This window comes from Chelonia mydas, chromosome 1 (assembly GCF_015237465.2).
Source record: "Chelonia mydas isolate rCheMyd1 chromosome 1, rCheMyd1.pri.v2, whole genome shotgun sequence".
Taxonomy (NCBI): Eukaryota; Metazoa; Chordata; order Testudines; family Cheloniidae; genus Chelonia; species Chelonia mydas.
In genome coordinates, this window is record NC_057849.1 from 132,938,898 (window position 1) to 132,953,591 (window position 14,694).

The 14,694-nt window shown below is 42.6% G+C and overlaps 1 protein-coding gene across 1 annotated transcript in view; it reads left to right on the plus strand.

Annotated features, from left to right (window-relative positions):
* The first annotated feature begins 219 nt into the window (after nt 1-219).
* EGFL6 (EGF like domain multiple 6) overlaps nt 220-14,694 on the plus strand; it is a 70,217-nt gene continuing 55,742 nt past the window's right edge. Inside the window, exon 1 of the mRNA XM_037900332.2 lies at nt 220-527. Coding sequence (XP_037756260.1) covers nt 460-527 — 68 coding nt within the window. The 5' untranslated portion in view covers nt 220-459. The remainder of the gene's footprint in view (nt 528-14,694) is intronic.

Sequence of the window (14,694 nt, forward strand, 5' to 3'; positions counted from 1 at the left end):
GACTTTCTTTTCTGTCTCTCTTTGCGGTGGGTTGGGGGAGGGGGGTTAATTAATGGATTGGTTGGGGCCAACCCGGGCCCACCTTTTCCCCGCGTCCCGCGCGCCGCGGCCACTGCCTGTCACTTGCTCTGAAGCGGCAGCAGCGCGTGTGTGTTGCTGGAGGCGGGTCGCCCCGTGCGAGCGAGGGGCCCGCCCCCAGCCTACCCCTGTCTTATTTAACCAGAGCCCGCACTAGCAGCGGTTGCGGGGTGGGGGTGTCCCCGCTGGCGGAGCTCCCCGCGATCCTCCGCTGCCCGGCCGCCCTCCCGCGCTTGCTGCCCCCTGGCTGCTGCTCTGGAGCCCCGAGCCGGCGCTGGAGGGGGAGGGCAAATCACACCCCCAAAGGCGGCAGCAGCAGCCGCCGCCGCAGCCGCCCAGAGCTCGCTCCCCCCTCTGCCCCCAATTCCCTGCAGTTCAACCATGGGGCCGATCGCTTTGCTAGCCGCCCTGCTGCCCTTTGTTACCCGTGGATTTGCTGACACGGCCAGGTTAGTAGAACAGGACCGGCCCAGGGCAGGGCTCTCCTCTGCGTTGCAGGGAAACCCCGCGGGGGCAAGGCAGGGGAGGGTGAAATGGGGGGTGGTCTGTCCCTCAAAGCTCGCGGCTCAGCCCCTAGGCGAGAGCTGGGCAGGATCTCTGCAGCGGCCAGTGTCAGCCCTTTGTTTCTGCTGGCCAGCGATCAGGGGACGGGCGCAGTACAGATGTGTCCATTCCTCTCATCTGGCTGCTGAACGCTTCCCCGGACACGTTTCAGAGTAGCAGCCGTGTTAGTCTGTATCCGCAAAAAGAAAAGGAGGACTGGTGGCACCTTAGAGACTAACCAGTTTATCTGAGCATAAGCTTTCCTGAGCTACAGCTCACTTCATCAGACATATTTCACCAGGTGGTTTGTCCGCCAGCTGTTTGCTTTGGCTGTCTCTTTGGGGGTTCGCTGTCGGGGATGTGTGGTTGGTCACCCCAGTGTTTGTGCTCTGATGGGTGAGTGAATCTCTTAAAAGTAAGAGGAGGGAAATCTCAGAGATCAAGGTGGCGGTAGAAGCACTTTTCCTACGAACATTTGCACAGACACCTGTCCACCTCTCCTCGTGAGACTGTTTTGCTTTCTGCAACTCGATTCCTGAGAACGAGAAAAATCACTTGTACTAATAATCACAGAAAACTAATACAAAGGGCTATGGATTTTTTTTAATTAAATGAATATTTGCCATTTTTTTCTTCAGTATTCTCCCAGTTCTACTCAAATGTATGTTAATTTAAGTTTCCCCCATTCCTCTACATGATAATCTTTTTAAACAACATATATGTTGGAGATGGATATATAATGTACGTATATTGCTGTACCTGTGTTAATGCATGTACATGGGTACATATATTTGTAATGTACCAATCTCATGATATCTAAGTGTAAAACCTATATTATTTTGTGAATTGCAATTAGAGAGAGACCTAAGTTGAACATTTCAGAATCAGATTCCTAACACTGCAAAGTTCTGGAGCATTTGGATCTAGAATTTTACATTGATCCATTATAAAGATAGTGAGAGAGAGAGGTGTGTGTGTCAGTGTGAAATGTGGATTCTAGTTAGGAACGTGCAACTTCATGGGTGGCCAGACCTGGAGTTGTGTTTCAAGCCCATCACTAGCTTTAATGTGTGTTAATTAAATTCAGGTTTGAACCCCTGCTTTTGCTTTTTCCTTCTTTAACTAGTTTCTTATCAATGGCTATTGCAGCAGCTGATTCTGGAGGGCAATGATCCTCTTGAACTTTGAGTGGGTGCAAGCAGCTGTTTGGTGGTGGTGATCAGCTTTTCCTATTTATGCTGTTTCTGCCTAAGCAGAGAGATTCTTGTATGGTACTTTGACTGACATGGATTTAATACTTTCCATAGGAATCTATATCTTCATGTGTTTTCCCCCAGAGCTTTGGATGCATCAAACCCTCAAGCATTTTCCAGTAAGTAGGTGCAGATAGATGTGCAGCATGTTAAATTCACAACTGCTTGTTGGTACAGCTCTAATTTTTATAAAGCTAAGTATAGCTAGGTTGACCAGATAGCAAGTGTGAAAAATCGGGACCGGGGTGGGGGGCAATAGGCGGCTATATAAGAAAAAGCCCTGCATATCAGGACAGTCCCTATAAAATCAGGACAGCTAGTCACCCTAAGTATAATGGTACTGAAGATACAGTTATTAAGACTTTCCCTCTATTTTACAGACTATAGACTAAACTTTCCCTGGAGTAATTCCACTGAAGTCAATGGGGTTACACTGGGGATGGCTCTGGCTCTAACTTAAAAAACTCAAGGAAATATAGATGAATACAAAGGAGGGAAGCAAAATACAGAAGGCTATAAATTGTCCTTCTCTTAAATTTGCTTATAGAAATAAACACTCATAATAACCATATGTTAAAGGTTTTTTAACATTTGTATCCCACAAGGAGAACGTCAAAGTAAGGTCCAGCATACAATTTTGAGAGGGAATTAACAACGTTACTCAGTATCAGACAAACTTTTCCAGGGCTTCACATTTAGAGTTAAGCAAAAAGCCATAAAGACCACAATAAAATAGTAACTATTACAATCAGAGATGAAGTTTTCAAGATGTAGCATGGTTTATTTGTTTAGTATTAGGGTCATGAACTGGTATGTTTCTTATCAGCAAGTGGAAGTGTGCTGTTCCAGCATGTTCAGAGCTGTCAAGTGCTCAGTTTTTCAGGAACTGCACAGGGACTCAAGTTTATGAACTCCAGAGCTGCTCATATAGAAAACACATTTTGCACTTCAAGCAGGGCATCCATAACAAGCATTATGTTCGTGTTAGTTATTTCTTGAGGTTTTATGCATTTGTGTTTCAAGCTTTTTCAGAGGCCTGAAATTGCAAAATGAAAGCATTTTAACAGAAAATGTTTCTTTGATTTTTAGCAGAACCAGTGATGTAAAAACTAAAACTGTCGTATAAAAACCAAATTTTATAACATTAAAGCAGGAAATTTGAAGACTGATGCTTCCTCCATGTCGAATGCATAGGTCTGACAAGACGGATTGGTGGTGGTGGTGGTTCCCAGTGGGTTTTGCCCAAGATCAGAGCTACATCTTGTTCTACTAAAAACAGACTTTAGACGTCTGGATGGAAGAGTTAAACAGCATGTTAAATAGATTTTGTAGAGGATCCTAAATTAAAGGGACAAAAAGATACCAAGTGTCCCATACAGTTTAGAAATATGGACAGGAAATAGCAAATTAGAATCAGCTTTGAAAAACTGAAGTTAAAATACTAATATTTTTCTAAAAGGAAAAATAATCAGTCACTGAAAAAGCAGAGTCCTGGAAAGAAGTGATAACAAAAGAAACATACCGGTCATAATGGACAAAAGTTAAGAAACAAGCTTGCAGAGACCTAAGAAAGACGAGAAGAAAAGATCGATAAGATTTTTGCAGTGTGGTCAGAGGCATCATATTGTGGAGCAGATGAAAATGGTTTTTGTCTTTAAAGTTCAGGTTATTCCACATATTAGGGATGAAATTCTGGTAAAACTTCCATTGATTTCATTGAGGCCAGGATTTCACCCTAGGCCCTAGTCTTGCAGTACTAACTCAGGAAAAACTCTCATTGATTTAGACGGGAATGTTGTCTGTAGAATCAATCCATTTGAATACTGTGTTCCGTTCTAGGTCTTTCATTACCAGAAAATATATTTGAACTGGAAACAGTTCAGAGAACAGTGACAAAATGGCGACGTGCTGAAAAGAATGTCTAGCCATTCGGGAAAGAATTAAAAGAACTAGATTTGTATAATGTGATTAGTGGCAGATGGGCATGAAAACAATCTACAGTTATTTAAAGGGTAAAAAACCAGGGCTGAGTTGTGCCTTTGAGGCATAACCATGCTATAGAGAGGGTTTTTTGGAGGGAGGGGGGAGGAGGAGGAAGGGCATGATGGAAACCTTAGGCAAATTCTTGCTGACTCAGACAGAATTCCTCCTGGGTTTTGAAGGAGTTCTCACTGAAGCTGAAGCTTCACCATGTTTCATAACCTGAGTTGGCTAGGGCAAAGTTGGGACTATCCTAGAATCATAGGAGATTAAGGTTGGAAGAGACCTCAGGAGGTCATCTAGTGCAACCCCCTGCTCAAAGCAGGACCAACCCCAACTAAATCAAATGATAATAGAAGACTTGGGACTCCAGAACCCTGTCATATTGAGCCAGACATGCTAGCTTGTTGCAACACAGATCCAGGGTCTGACCTATGGCCCCAAAGCTGCAGACTAACTGAAAACAGCTCAGCAAGTACTCCTGTCTCCAGCACCCAGACACCCAGTTCCCAATGGGATCCAAACCCCAAATAAATCCATTTTACTCTGTATAAAGCTTATACAGGGTAAACTCATAAATTGTCTGCCCTTTATAACACTGATAGAGAGATATAGAGCTGTTTGCTCCCCAAGGTATTAATCACTTACTCTGGGTTAATTAATAAACATGTGATTTTATTAAGTATAAAAAGTAGGATTTAAGTGGTCTCAAGTAATAATAGACCGAACAAAGTAAGTTACCAAGCAAAGCAAAATAAAATATGCAAGTCTAAACCTAATACAGTAGGAAACTGAATACAGGTAAACCTCACCCTCAGAGATGTTCTAGTAAGCGTCTTTCACAGACTAGACTCTTTCCTAGTCTGGGCCCAATCCTTTCCCCGGTACAGACCTTGCTAGTTTCAGCTTAGGTGGTAACTCGTGGATTTCTCATGACTGGCAGCCCCCTTTGTTCTGTTCCACCCCCTTGTATAGCTTTGGCAGAAGGCGGGAATCTTTTGTCTCTCTGGATCCCCAACCCTAATTCTAAATGGAAAAGGACCAGGTTTCAGATGGATTCCAGTTCAAGCGACATGGCCACATGTCACTGTAAGACCTACTTCTTCATTACCTAGTAGCTGGAAGACAGGTACACAGGAAGGGTTGCAGGTAAACAAACCCATTCGCAGTTCATTGATTCTGAAGCACCCTTAATGGCTTCCACTTAACACGTTTACATCAGTAATACAAGTTTATATCTTATTCTCTTAACTCCAGACATAGAAATAATACATGCAAACAAATAGGATGAACACACTCCATAGATCATAAGCTTTGTAATGATACCTTACAAGAGACCTTTTGCATGAAGCATATTCCAGTTACATCATATTCACACTTATAAACATATTTTCATAAAACATATGGAGTGCAACGTCACAAGCCTTACCTACTAGTTCTGAGTTTGAGTCTGCTTTTTTTTATTTTAAGTCCGTTGTCTTTATTGTGCTGCTCTCACTCCTTCCTTTCCTTAGGATCACGAAATCTGTCGTTTCATGATCACTTTCATCCAAATTGCCTTTCACCTTCAGATTTGTAACCAGTTTCTGTACTGTTCTGAATTAACTTGACCTATCATGAGACAGCAATAGAGTTCAAGTGCTGTATAGTATATCAAAGAGATTTTTTTTTCTGTAATGTGCTGTTTTGTATAGGAAATGGCCATGACAGGTATTGAAAACACATGCAATATTTTGGAGACTATATTAAGTATGGTTTGTGTCCCTGTGAGCCAAGGTTTGTATGCAACTCCTAGGGCCCAGAGGATTACCACAGCTCCTCCAGGAACTGAAAAACAGTGGGGAATGAGTAAGACAAATCACACAGGTTGTAAACACCCCCTTGGGAGTTTTATATCTACTGTCTAACGCTACGTTTTCCAGAGAGGACAAACAGGATTTTAGTATATAAGGCTGAGTTTAAATTGACACAGAGCTGCTTTCTGATTCAGCCAATGGACAGCACCCTCTGTCCAAGGGCAGTTGCAGCTGGAAGGGGGAAACCTTTGAGGAAAGGTTGGAAGGAGTTTAGCTTACTAGAGCCCCATAAGACTGATGGGTGACCTCTGGTAAGTTTGGGGGGGAGGGTTAGCATGCATATAGGAACTTTTATGGTATGTGTTTTCTCTATAATGCTTTTACCCTAAATATAAATGTATTGGTGTACATTGCTGTAGCCCCTGGAGAAAGGTTAGCCACAGGTACTGTACCCTGGTGAGACTTGCCAGGGAAATCCTAGTGAGATACAGAGGGACTGCAAGCCTAAACGCCAGGTCTGGATTGAGAGATATGGAGGTCTCCGACCAAGGGAGGTGACTTCTAGGAGCTTGAAACCTTAAGTGGGTTGCCTCAAGGAAGCTTGGTGGGGTAAATGGTGCAGTTAATCCTGAAACTGACAATGGTTTTAGCACCCAAGACAGAAATGAAACTTTCTAAATTGATTGTCAGTGATGTTGTAGCTACACAGTACAGGCTCAATAGAGCATAGGTCTAATTGTGTTGTGGTTTGGGGGATTTTTTCCCCTCTGTATTTACTCGTACGTCTCCGAATACTGTTCTATATAGTTTTCATGCTGTGTCTATCACCATGGTATCTGACCACCTTCCAGCTGTGCCTTAAAGCAATGTGACTAAATTGGGCACATATTTGCTCTCATCCTCTCCTCAGGGGGAGAAGTATATGCAGAGAACTGTTTTGTTAAAAACAACCTCCTCCAAAAAACTTTTTAAAATATACATGTTGTTGTGTATTTGTTAATGAAGGCAAGATCAAAGAAGTGTACCATGCACTTGGAACAGATGGTGGTGAGGTTTGCGACGGTCCATAGTGCCTGTGGGAGTTCATTTCACAGCCTCGGACTGGCACCTGAGAAAGCTGTCTTTTGCACAGATGAGTTTTACTCTTTTTGTAGGGGGGTTGCACTGTACCCAAAAGCAAATCTGTCAACCAGGGGCCTTATCACAGAGCTTAATCAATCTTTTAGATAGCCTGGGCCCAGGCCACGGAGCCCCTTGAGTTCAAGGACCTAGACCTCCTTTTCAATTTGATATTCTATGGGAAGCCAGTGTGGAGAGTAGCAAACACATCACATCTGTCCTCAGTACCCTGTGTTGCTGAAGAGACATGCTTCAATCTTTTGCACTGCTTGGTGTTTCCTAAGTGCTGAAAGCTTCATACCCAGTTACATCTCATTGCTGTGGTGTATCTAAAAAGTGATGAAGGCATGACTAACCGAGGCCTGGTTATCGTCCATCAGGGTGGGACAAAATCTCCTGGTCAACTGGAGATGATAGAAAGCATTATCTGTGAGAGCTTAGGGTCAGTGAAAACAACAAGGAGTCCAGTGGCACCTTAAAGACTAACAGATTTATTTGGGCATAAGCTTTCATGGGTAAAAAAACCACTTCTTCAGATGCATGGAGTGAAAATTACAGATGCAGGCATTATTATACTGACATGAAGAGAAGGGAGTTACCTCACAAGTGGAGAACCAGTGTTGATAGTGCCAATTCGATCAGGGTGAATATAGTCCACTCCCAATAATTGATGAGGAGGTGTCAATTCCAGGAGAGGTAAAGTTGCTTTTGTAGTGAGCCAGCCACTACCAGTCCCTATTCAAGCCCAAATTAATGGTGTTAAATTTGCAAATGAATTTTAGTTCTGCAGTTTCTCTTTGAAGTCTGTTTCTGAAGTTTTTTTGTTCAAGTATGGCTACTTTTAAATCTGTTATAGAATGTCCAGGAAGATTGAGGTGTTCTCCTACTGGCTTTTGTATGTCAGGGTCAGTGAGGAATCCAAGAAACCTCCTAAACTGCAGACCAAGTTGACCAGTTGTGGATGTGCACTTTCAAGGAAGGAAGTACATACAACACACTCCAGGCCGTGCATTTCTATTGAATTATTGTATTTGACAGCTGACATCACAGAGCCTGGTCACCTATTACTATGGAGAGGGAACTGCTATGGAAGAAATTTCCACCAGATTCTGGTAGGGATGTGGGATCCTGCCTTTTCCCCGCTGCCCCTCCAATGGAACAGGCCAGGAGGCCTTGGTTGGGGAAATCAGTTTGAAAAAAATTAAGAACAAGAGATAGGGATGAGCCACATCCAAACACTTCCATGCTGGGGAGTGTTGGAATCGGGACCTTGGTCTTTGAGCCCATCTCGTTTAAGAATTTGTTTTGTGGGTACCTGGGATTTATGCAGTTCCATGCAGGGGCAGTAGGAGGACAGGGCTATCTGCATAGAAACAATTAGTTTTAATCCATGATGTTCAACAAAACTTTGCATGCGTGGCTTATCAGACTTAGTCTGATGTTCACATTCTCTAGCATTATTAACCTTCAGGAGAGGAATGTTCTCCAGAAGTTCTCTGTGTGTGTTTATAGATCTGATTAAAAAACTTACCCGCTAAAACTTACCCATCCTCATTCAGAGACTGTAGCATTTGAACCACAATACCATCTTCCTCTGCTGTTTTTCCTTGCTTTCTACTTTTTAATGATCCTTTAAATTCTCACATTGTAATGTGCAGTGCTTTTTCTTCTATTTCAATGTTTTATATCTTCCCATTTTTCAGGATCATCAAAAAGTTCCTTCACGTATTCCAACTATTTTTCCAGGATGCTATTGCTTTCATGACATATACTGCAGTCCTTAGTTTTAATATAGCTAATTCCTTTTCTTGACTTTTGTTTGACTCCTGGTTCTTTTTACAGTGGGATGAATCTTTGTGGTGGTATCTGATTTCATAGTCACAGTTCATTGCTAGCCATTTTTTGTTTGCCTGTTTGCATGCTTTTTTAATTTGTTCAGATCTGGGTAACTGTCCCAACTCCCAGAGGCAGCATTTTCTGCCACTGAATGCATCCATGGGTTGTGGATAGGGGAATAGCCTTCAGATGTGGAGGTTAGCTGTGATATAAGCAGGGAAACCTGCCAACTAAGCAATTGTGGACAACCTGTTGCCAGTACTAGCAAGGCATGATGGAGCAGCAGGTGGCACTGCTGCTCCAATAAAATACCACAAAAGCCCAAAGGTGGTACTGGAAATGGCCACCATTAAATAAGCCCCCATCCTAACCACAGTGGCACTAAATTGCTCTGCCAGAATGATTCTGGAAAGGCAAATGAACCCCAAAGGGTCAACAGCATTCAGTCACAGAAGAGAGTTTGTGAAACTGATCCCCTAGTAAATCATCACCAGATAGGGTAAGTCCTATAATTAAGTCTGCAGTTGAAAGCCTTGCCATCTGACTGGCAGTCAGTGCTACCTTGTAACCAGGAAAGACAGTGTAAAATGGACTACAGGGTGCACTGATGTGGGTGACCGGGCACCCTGTATAAAATCAACTATCAGAAAATTGAGAGAGAAACATCTTGGAGTGATGAAAATTGCAATGTGGAATGTAAGAACACTGTATCAAGCAGGCAAACTTCAAAACATGTTAGAAGCAGCTAAGCCCTTGAAACTTAATGTCAGGACAGAGATGACGTGATTTATTTTGGTGGAGTACGGCATGAAGGGGGAGTTGCAATAATGTTAAAGAAAACATAGCTAATATTATACCAGGAATTTGGCCAATATCAATTTTGGTGAGATACAAGATCTCACCAATTGGAATTTGCATGCTAAAAGTTTACATTCCCCATGGAACACTGTAAAGATGTGGTGGACAATTTGTTTTATGACAAATGGAAAAGTAGTAAACCAAGGAAAAGCTTCAGTACCAAGACAGGAAAAGATCAAGTGGCTGACATAGTTGAAGACCATATATTGCGGCGCAGGAATGAAAGAGAAGACTGATTGTTCCTGCTTACAAATTCAGTCTACTCCTCCATAATATGGTGGCTTCAATATCACACAAGAAGCTTATATACATGGTGAAACCCTGGGCCAAACCTAGCCACCCTACAAGAAATCACATAGATTACATTTTCATATTAAAAAGACTTTAATTCAGTTTTAGACACTAGAATGCTCCCATTGGCAGACTACAATAATCTGCTTGTCGTGAAGCTGAGACTAAATCTTAAGAAGTTATATAAACTACTTGGCAGACACACAAGAATACAGACCAATGTGGATGTACTCCCGCAACAAAAATGCATGGAATATATTTCAGAAGTCAACCAAAGCCTTGACGTCTCCCATGAATACACCAGTGAAGACACTGGAAGAAGAATGAAAAAAGTTTGACAGCTGTACATACAGCCAGTGCGTTGGTATTCAGAGAGTAAGGACACGATGCTAAGCAACCATAGATGATTGCATTCTTTTCTTGTATTTATTAAATTTAGAATTTCTTCAGAGATAGGAGGAGTGAGGAATATTGAAAGTTTCAAACATTCACAAAGCCTGCTACACAGAATGCCAGTCCTATGGAGAGATGGTGACTGAGCCTCTCTTCTGTGTGGAAGGGAGAGATCTGCCTCTGAATGCCCTTCTGCTCACAGGTTGTGGGGACACAATGAGGTCCTCAGTGATAAATCTCATGCATTCTTCCATTTGTGAAGCTGAGACTAAAGCTTTAGAAGTTATGGAAACTACCTTTCATTGCAAGGAATATGCTTTAACTATCCAAAGACTTGTTGTTCCTGGGTCCTATTTGTGAAGACAGAATAAGTTAAAGATCTTGTCCAAGATGGTATCTTTAACAGAGGGGTTGTGTGCATTTTATTTGGATAATTACAAAATATGTGCCAGTTTTATAAGGTGAGGTTGGAACTGACATTTTGACTTTAGGAACATTTGGGGATTTGTAAAAGATATTTTAAATAAAATGAATCACTTAATAAAAAAAATTATTTGTCAAGTCAACTTGACTTCTCTATAAATGGGCCCAGATTTTGCTTTCAAGGTAACTAATTAGATCGTATTTCTTATGATCCAAATTCTGTCTGCCTTAATCCTGTGAGCACTCCAGTGATGATGATCAGACTACCCGGATGAATAAAGTGGAAAGGATTTGGTCCATGCTTAGTGGCAACAACCACCAGTGCCAGTTTGTCATATACAGTTTTCAGTTATTGGCGGGGAGAGATTCTGTACAGGCTTACATCTCCTACAACGCTTGCTGAAGTCAGTGAGGTTACATAAGATGTATGGCAGAAAATATTTAGCATTAATTTTTAGCTCCCATAGCTGATGCACATTGACACTGTATTCTTTGACACTGATACATTGATGAACCAAATGTTTTTATAGAAGACCAAATAAATATTAGAGGGAAGGCCATTGGATGACACGTTGAATTCTTCTAATGTAGAGAGCAGTAAAAGCCTTCACATATACTTCTTAAGGTAGTGATTACCACTTAAATCACTGTCTTCATACATCTGAAGAGGCGCTGTACGCGATCCTATAAGTAAGTGTATTGTCCCCAGGATGGACCGATGCTGAGAGCACTTAAGGACGCTCATATTGACAAGATCACAGATTCAAAAGTCCGTAAAATTTATCTCCTCATTTTCCTCTGTAAGACTTTCACAGGTCATCTCTGGCCAAACCACTCAGCTGGTTACACCTTGGACACCTGGCCTTGGGCCTCGATGTCAGAGTACATCACAACCCAGCAATTATCTTGGACAGACCATCATATTATTAGGGAAGTAGTCAGAAACTTTCCATTGCCCAGGCAATAAAGATCACTGATCCTGATTTGACCACAAAGCTCATGGACTTCAACAAATTCCAAAGCCTGCTAAAGCCTGCCAACAGTGGGAGGAGGAGTAGGGGAGTTGGTGAGTCATTAATATTCTGTACTGGCCTCTGCCACTGATATTCTGGCCCCCAAACAGCCCTTCCTCCCCTTTGCCTATACAGATCTCCTTAGTTTTCTGATACCTTGTGCTGGATGAAGAGAGCAGGATGGAAACTTGAGCACCGATGGAGGAAAGCAAAGGCTGATTCAGAAAGAATAAAACCTAAATTCCTCAAGCCTATGCTGAAGCTACGCTACAGGCTAAGAGAGCCTTACTATCAGCCTCTATTAAGGCTGCCAAGTCCTGCCCTAAGGCATTATCCAGGGTGGTAAACAGCTTCAGCAATCCAAAATCTCTACTACCTGCCTCAGAGCTGAGCACCAAGCACCAAGTGAAGGACAATCATCTTCCTTCAATGAAAAGATCACGCACATCCAAAAGGACTTCTTAAACAGTATGGATCCTTTCTGTCGCCACAGCCCACTTTTGCATTCCCAGAATCTTGTACATACACACTGTGATTCTTAACGTAAAAAGTTTTGGGTTTTTTCTTTTTTCTCCCCATTATCGAATTGTGGCCATTTGGTTTTTTCATATTTAGAAGTTAAAGGCTTGGATTTTCAGAGCAAGGTATACATTTGGAATACTGGATCCTATTGATTTTAGTTGGAACTTGGGTATTCAAATCCCTTGGGAGCTCTGAAAAATCTGATTTCCAGTTTTTAATTTAGGGTTTAGAAAGAAACTCCTTAAATTGGCTCCATGAAGGGCTAATTCATTGTTCTTCTGAAGCAGCTCACTGAGACAGGATACTAGATTAGATGGGTCACTTATATCTTCCAGCATGGCAATTGCTACGTTCTCATGTGCAGAAGTAATTAGAGATGCAGATCCTCATCTGGTATAACTTAGTGTAGCTCCAGTGGAACAGTGTAGATTTACACCAGCTGAAGAAGTGGTGTTTAGTATTTTGTTTGTTTGATTTTTTTAAAAAAACTTTTGTTTAGTTATCAACAAGTATTGGTGCCTCACTAAGGTTTACAAACCAAAGCACCACATTCTGATGCTGGGCTGAACTCGTTTGTAAGTAGAGCGTATGTCCTAACAAGGAAGTTAGCATTATTAATGCTATCCCAGCAATGTTCTTCAATTTTTTTAAATTGACCAGAAATCCCAAGCATTAGTGATATAAATATATAAAATTTCTACTTTTTAGAGACAGGATTTTTTAGGAAAGAATAACAAGGATTCAAAAGAGCTGGTTAGGTCTCTCTTTGGGTCTCTGTGACCTCAATTGCAATAGGAGCTTATTATTAACATTTTTGTTCCACTGACCCGTGTACCTGAAGTTTACTATCTTGCCTGCTGTGTTCAGATTTATCTCCACTGCGGAAAGATGTCTTGCTTTGCAAACATGTGAGATGATATTCCACAAAGCATGTGTGGACCACTGCAACAAGCCATATATAAGGCAGTGTCCTGACTCCATAATGCTGATCCGACCACTGCCGGCTGTCATGATCTCCCCAGGACCAATTCTCAGCTCTTTCCCTTAGGAAAGCATAGTGGGATCCTCCAGAGCAACTGATATCAGAGGTGGTTATGGGGCCCATGTGTTATGGAGGATTATATGGTTACGAGGATTCCTGTGGTTATGGGGGCCCATACAGGTAGAAGGGGTTCTATGGTAACGGGGGGCCATATGTTGTGGAGATTATATGGACGCAGAAGGCCATGGAAACTGTGGGCTACGCTAAACCCAGAAGACATATCCATGGAAAAAGGAAGAATAAGGAAATGAATGGCAAGATACAGATTCACCTCTCAGCGCATAGGCCTGGCTTTGAGAAGTGTTGAGTACATCACTCTGTGTGAAATAATGAGAGAGTTGCATTTAATCAGCACTTCTGCAAACATTCATAATGTTTCCCATGTTCCACTTGATATGTCTTTCTTCTAATGCCTTCCTGGCTATGTGCTTCCTCTATTAGCAGCACAGTGGGCCTGATTCTCAACTACCCTATGGATTTTTACACTACTCTGTAAAGTGCAAATGGAGCAGGTGCCTTAAGGTGTATGTTACCTACATTTAGGTCTTGGCTACGCTTGCAAGTTAGAGCACATTAAAGCAGTCCCGGGCGCCCTAAGTCCTGAGGTGTCCATGCTGGCAAGGCACGTAGAGCGCCTGGACTCTGCAGCTGGAACACTCCTGGTAATCCACGTCCACGAGAAGCATAAAGCTTGCTGCGCCCTGGCTGAAACGCCCGGGTGTCAGTGTGGATGACATGTTGCATTACTGCACTATGATTGGCCTCCGGAAATGTCCCATAATCCCCTGACATCGAGTGGCCACTCTTGTCATTGTTTTGAAATCAGCTGTAGGCATGCAGATATCCCCTTTCAAAGCTCCATTTCTGACAGCCAGCATGTGTATCTGCCCTGGGACAAAGCAAACTATTACTGTGGAATGCTGCTGCTGTGAGGGGGAGGGGAGGGAGGGAGGGGAGTCTGCTGCTGTCTGAACTTACAAGACAGCATGCTGACACACTCTCAGCCCCCCAAAACACTCTTTCCCCCCGACATACACACTCCCTGTCACACTCCACCCTCCACCCCTCATTTGACAAGCACGTTGCAGCCTCTTGCACACTGGGATAGGTCCTCAATGCACTGCTCTTTGTGGCGTTGCAAGAGCTGCTAATGTGGCCACGCCAGTGCACTTGCGGCTGACAGTGTAAACACACGGCAGTGTTTTCCCTGCTGCGGTCTCCAAAGACTGGTTTAACTCCCAGCGCTCTACATCTGCAAGTGTAGCCAAGCCTTTACATTGACTTTAATGCTTCTTTCCAATGCCAAAGGAGTGTCAAAAGACTTCAGTGTCAGTGAGAATTAGGCTGTGTTACCTCCTATCCACGAACATGTACCATTTTTCTGCCTTTTAACTTTCTAACAACAGCTGCACAATGGAGAAGCTTTCTGAACATCTGCATTTATTGTTTTGTTTTAGTTGAGACTGACCAGGTTGAAACAAGTAATTAAAAATGGTTGGAAACAGCCTTGATTGTCAAACGTTACAGCTGCAATAAAGAAGAAAGAC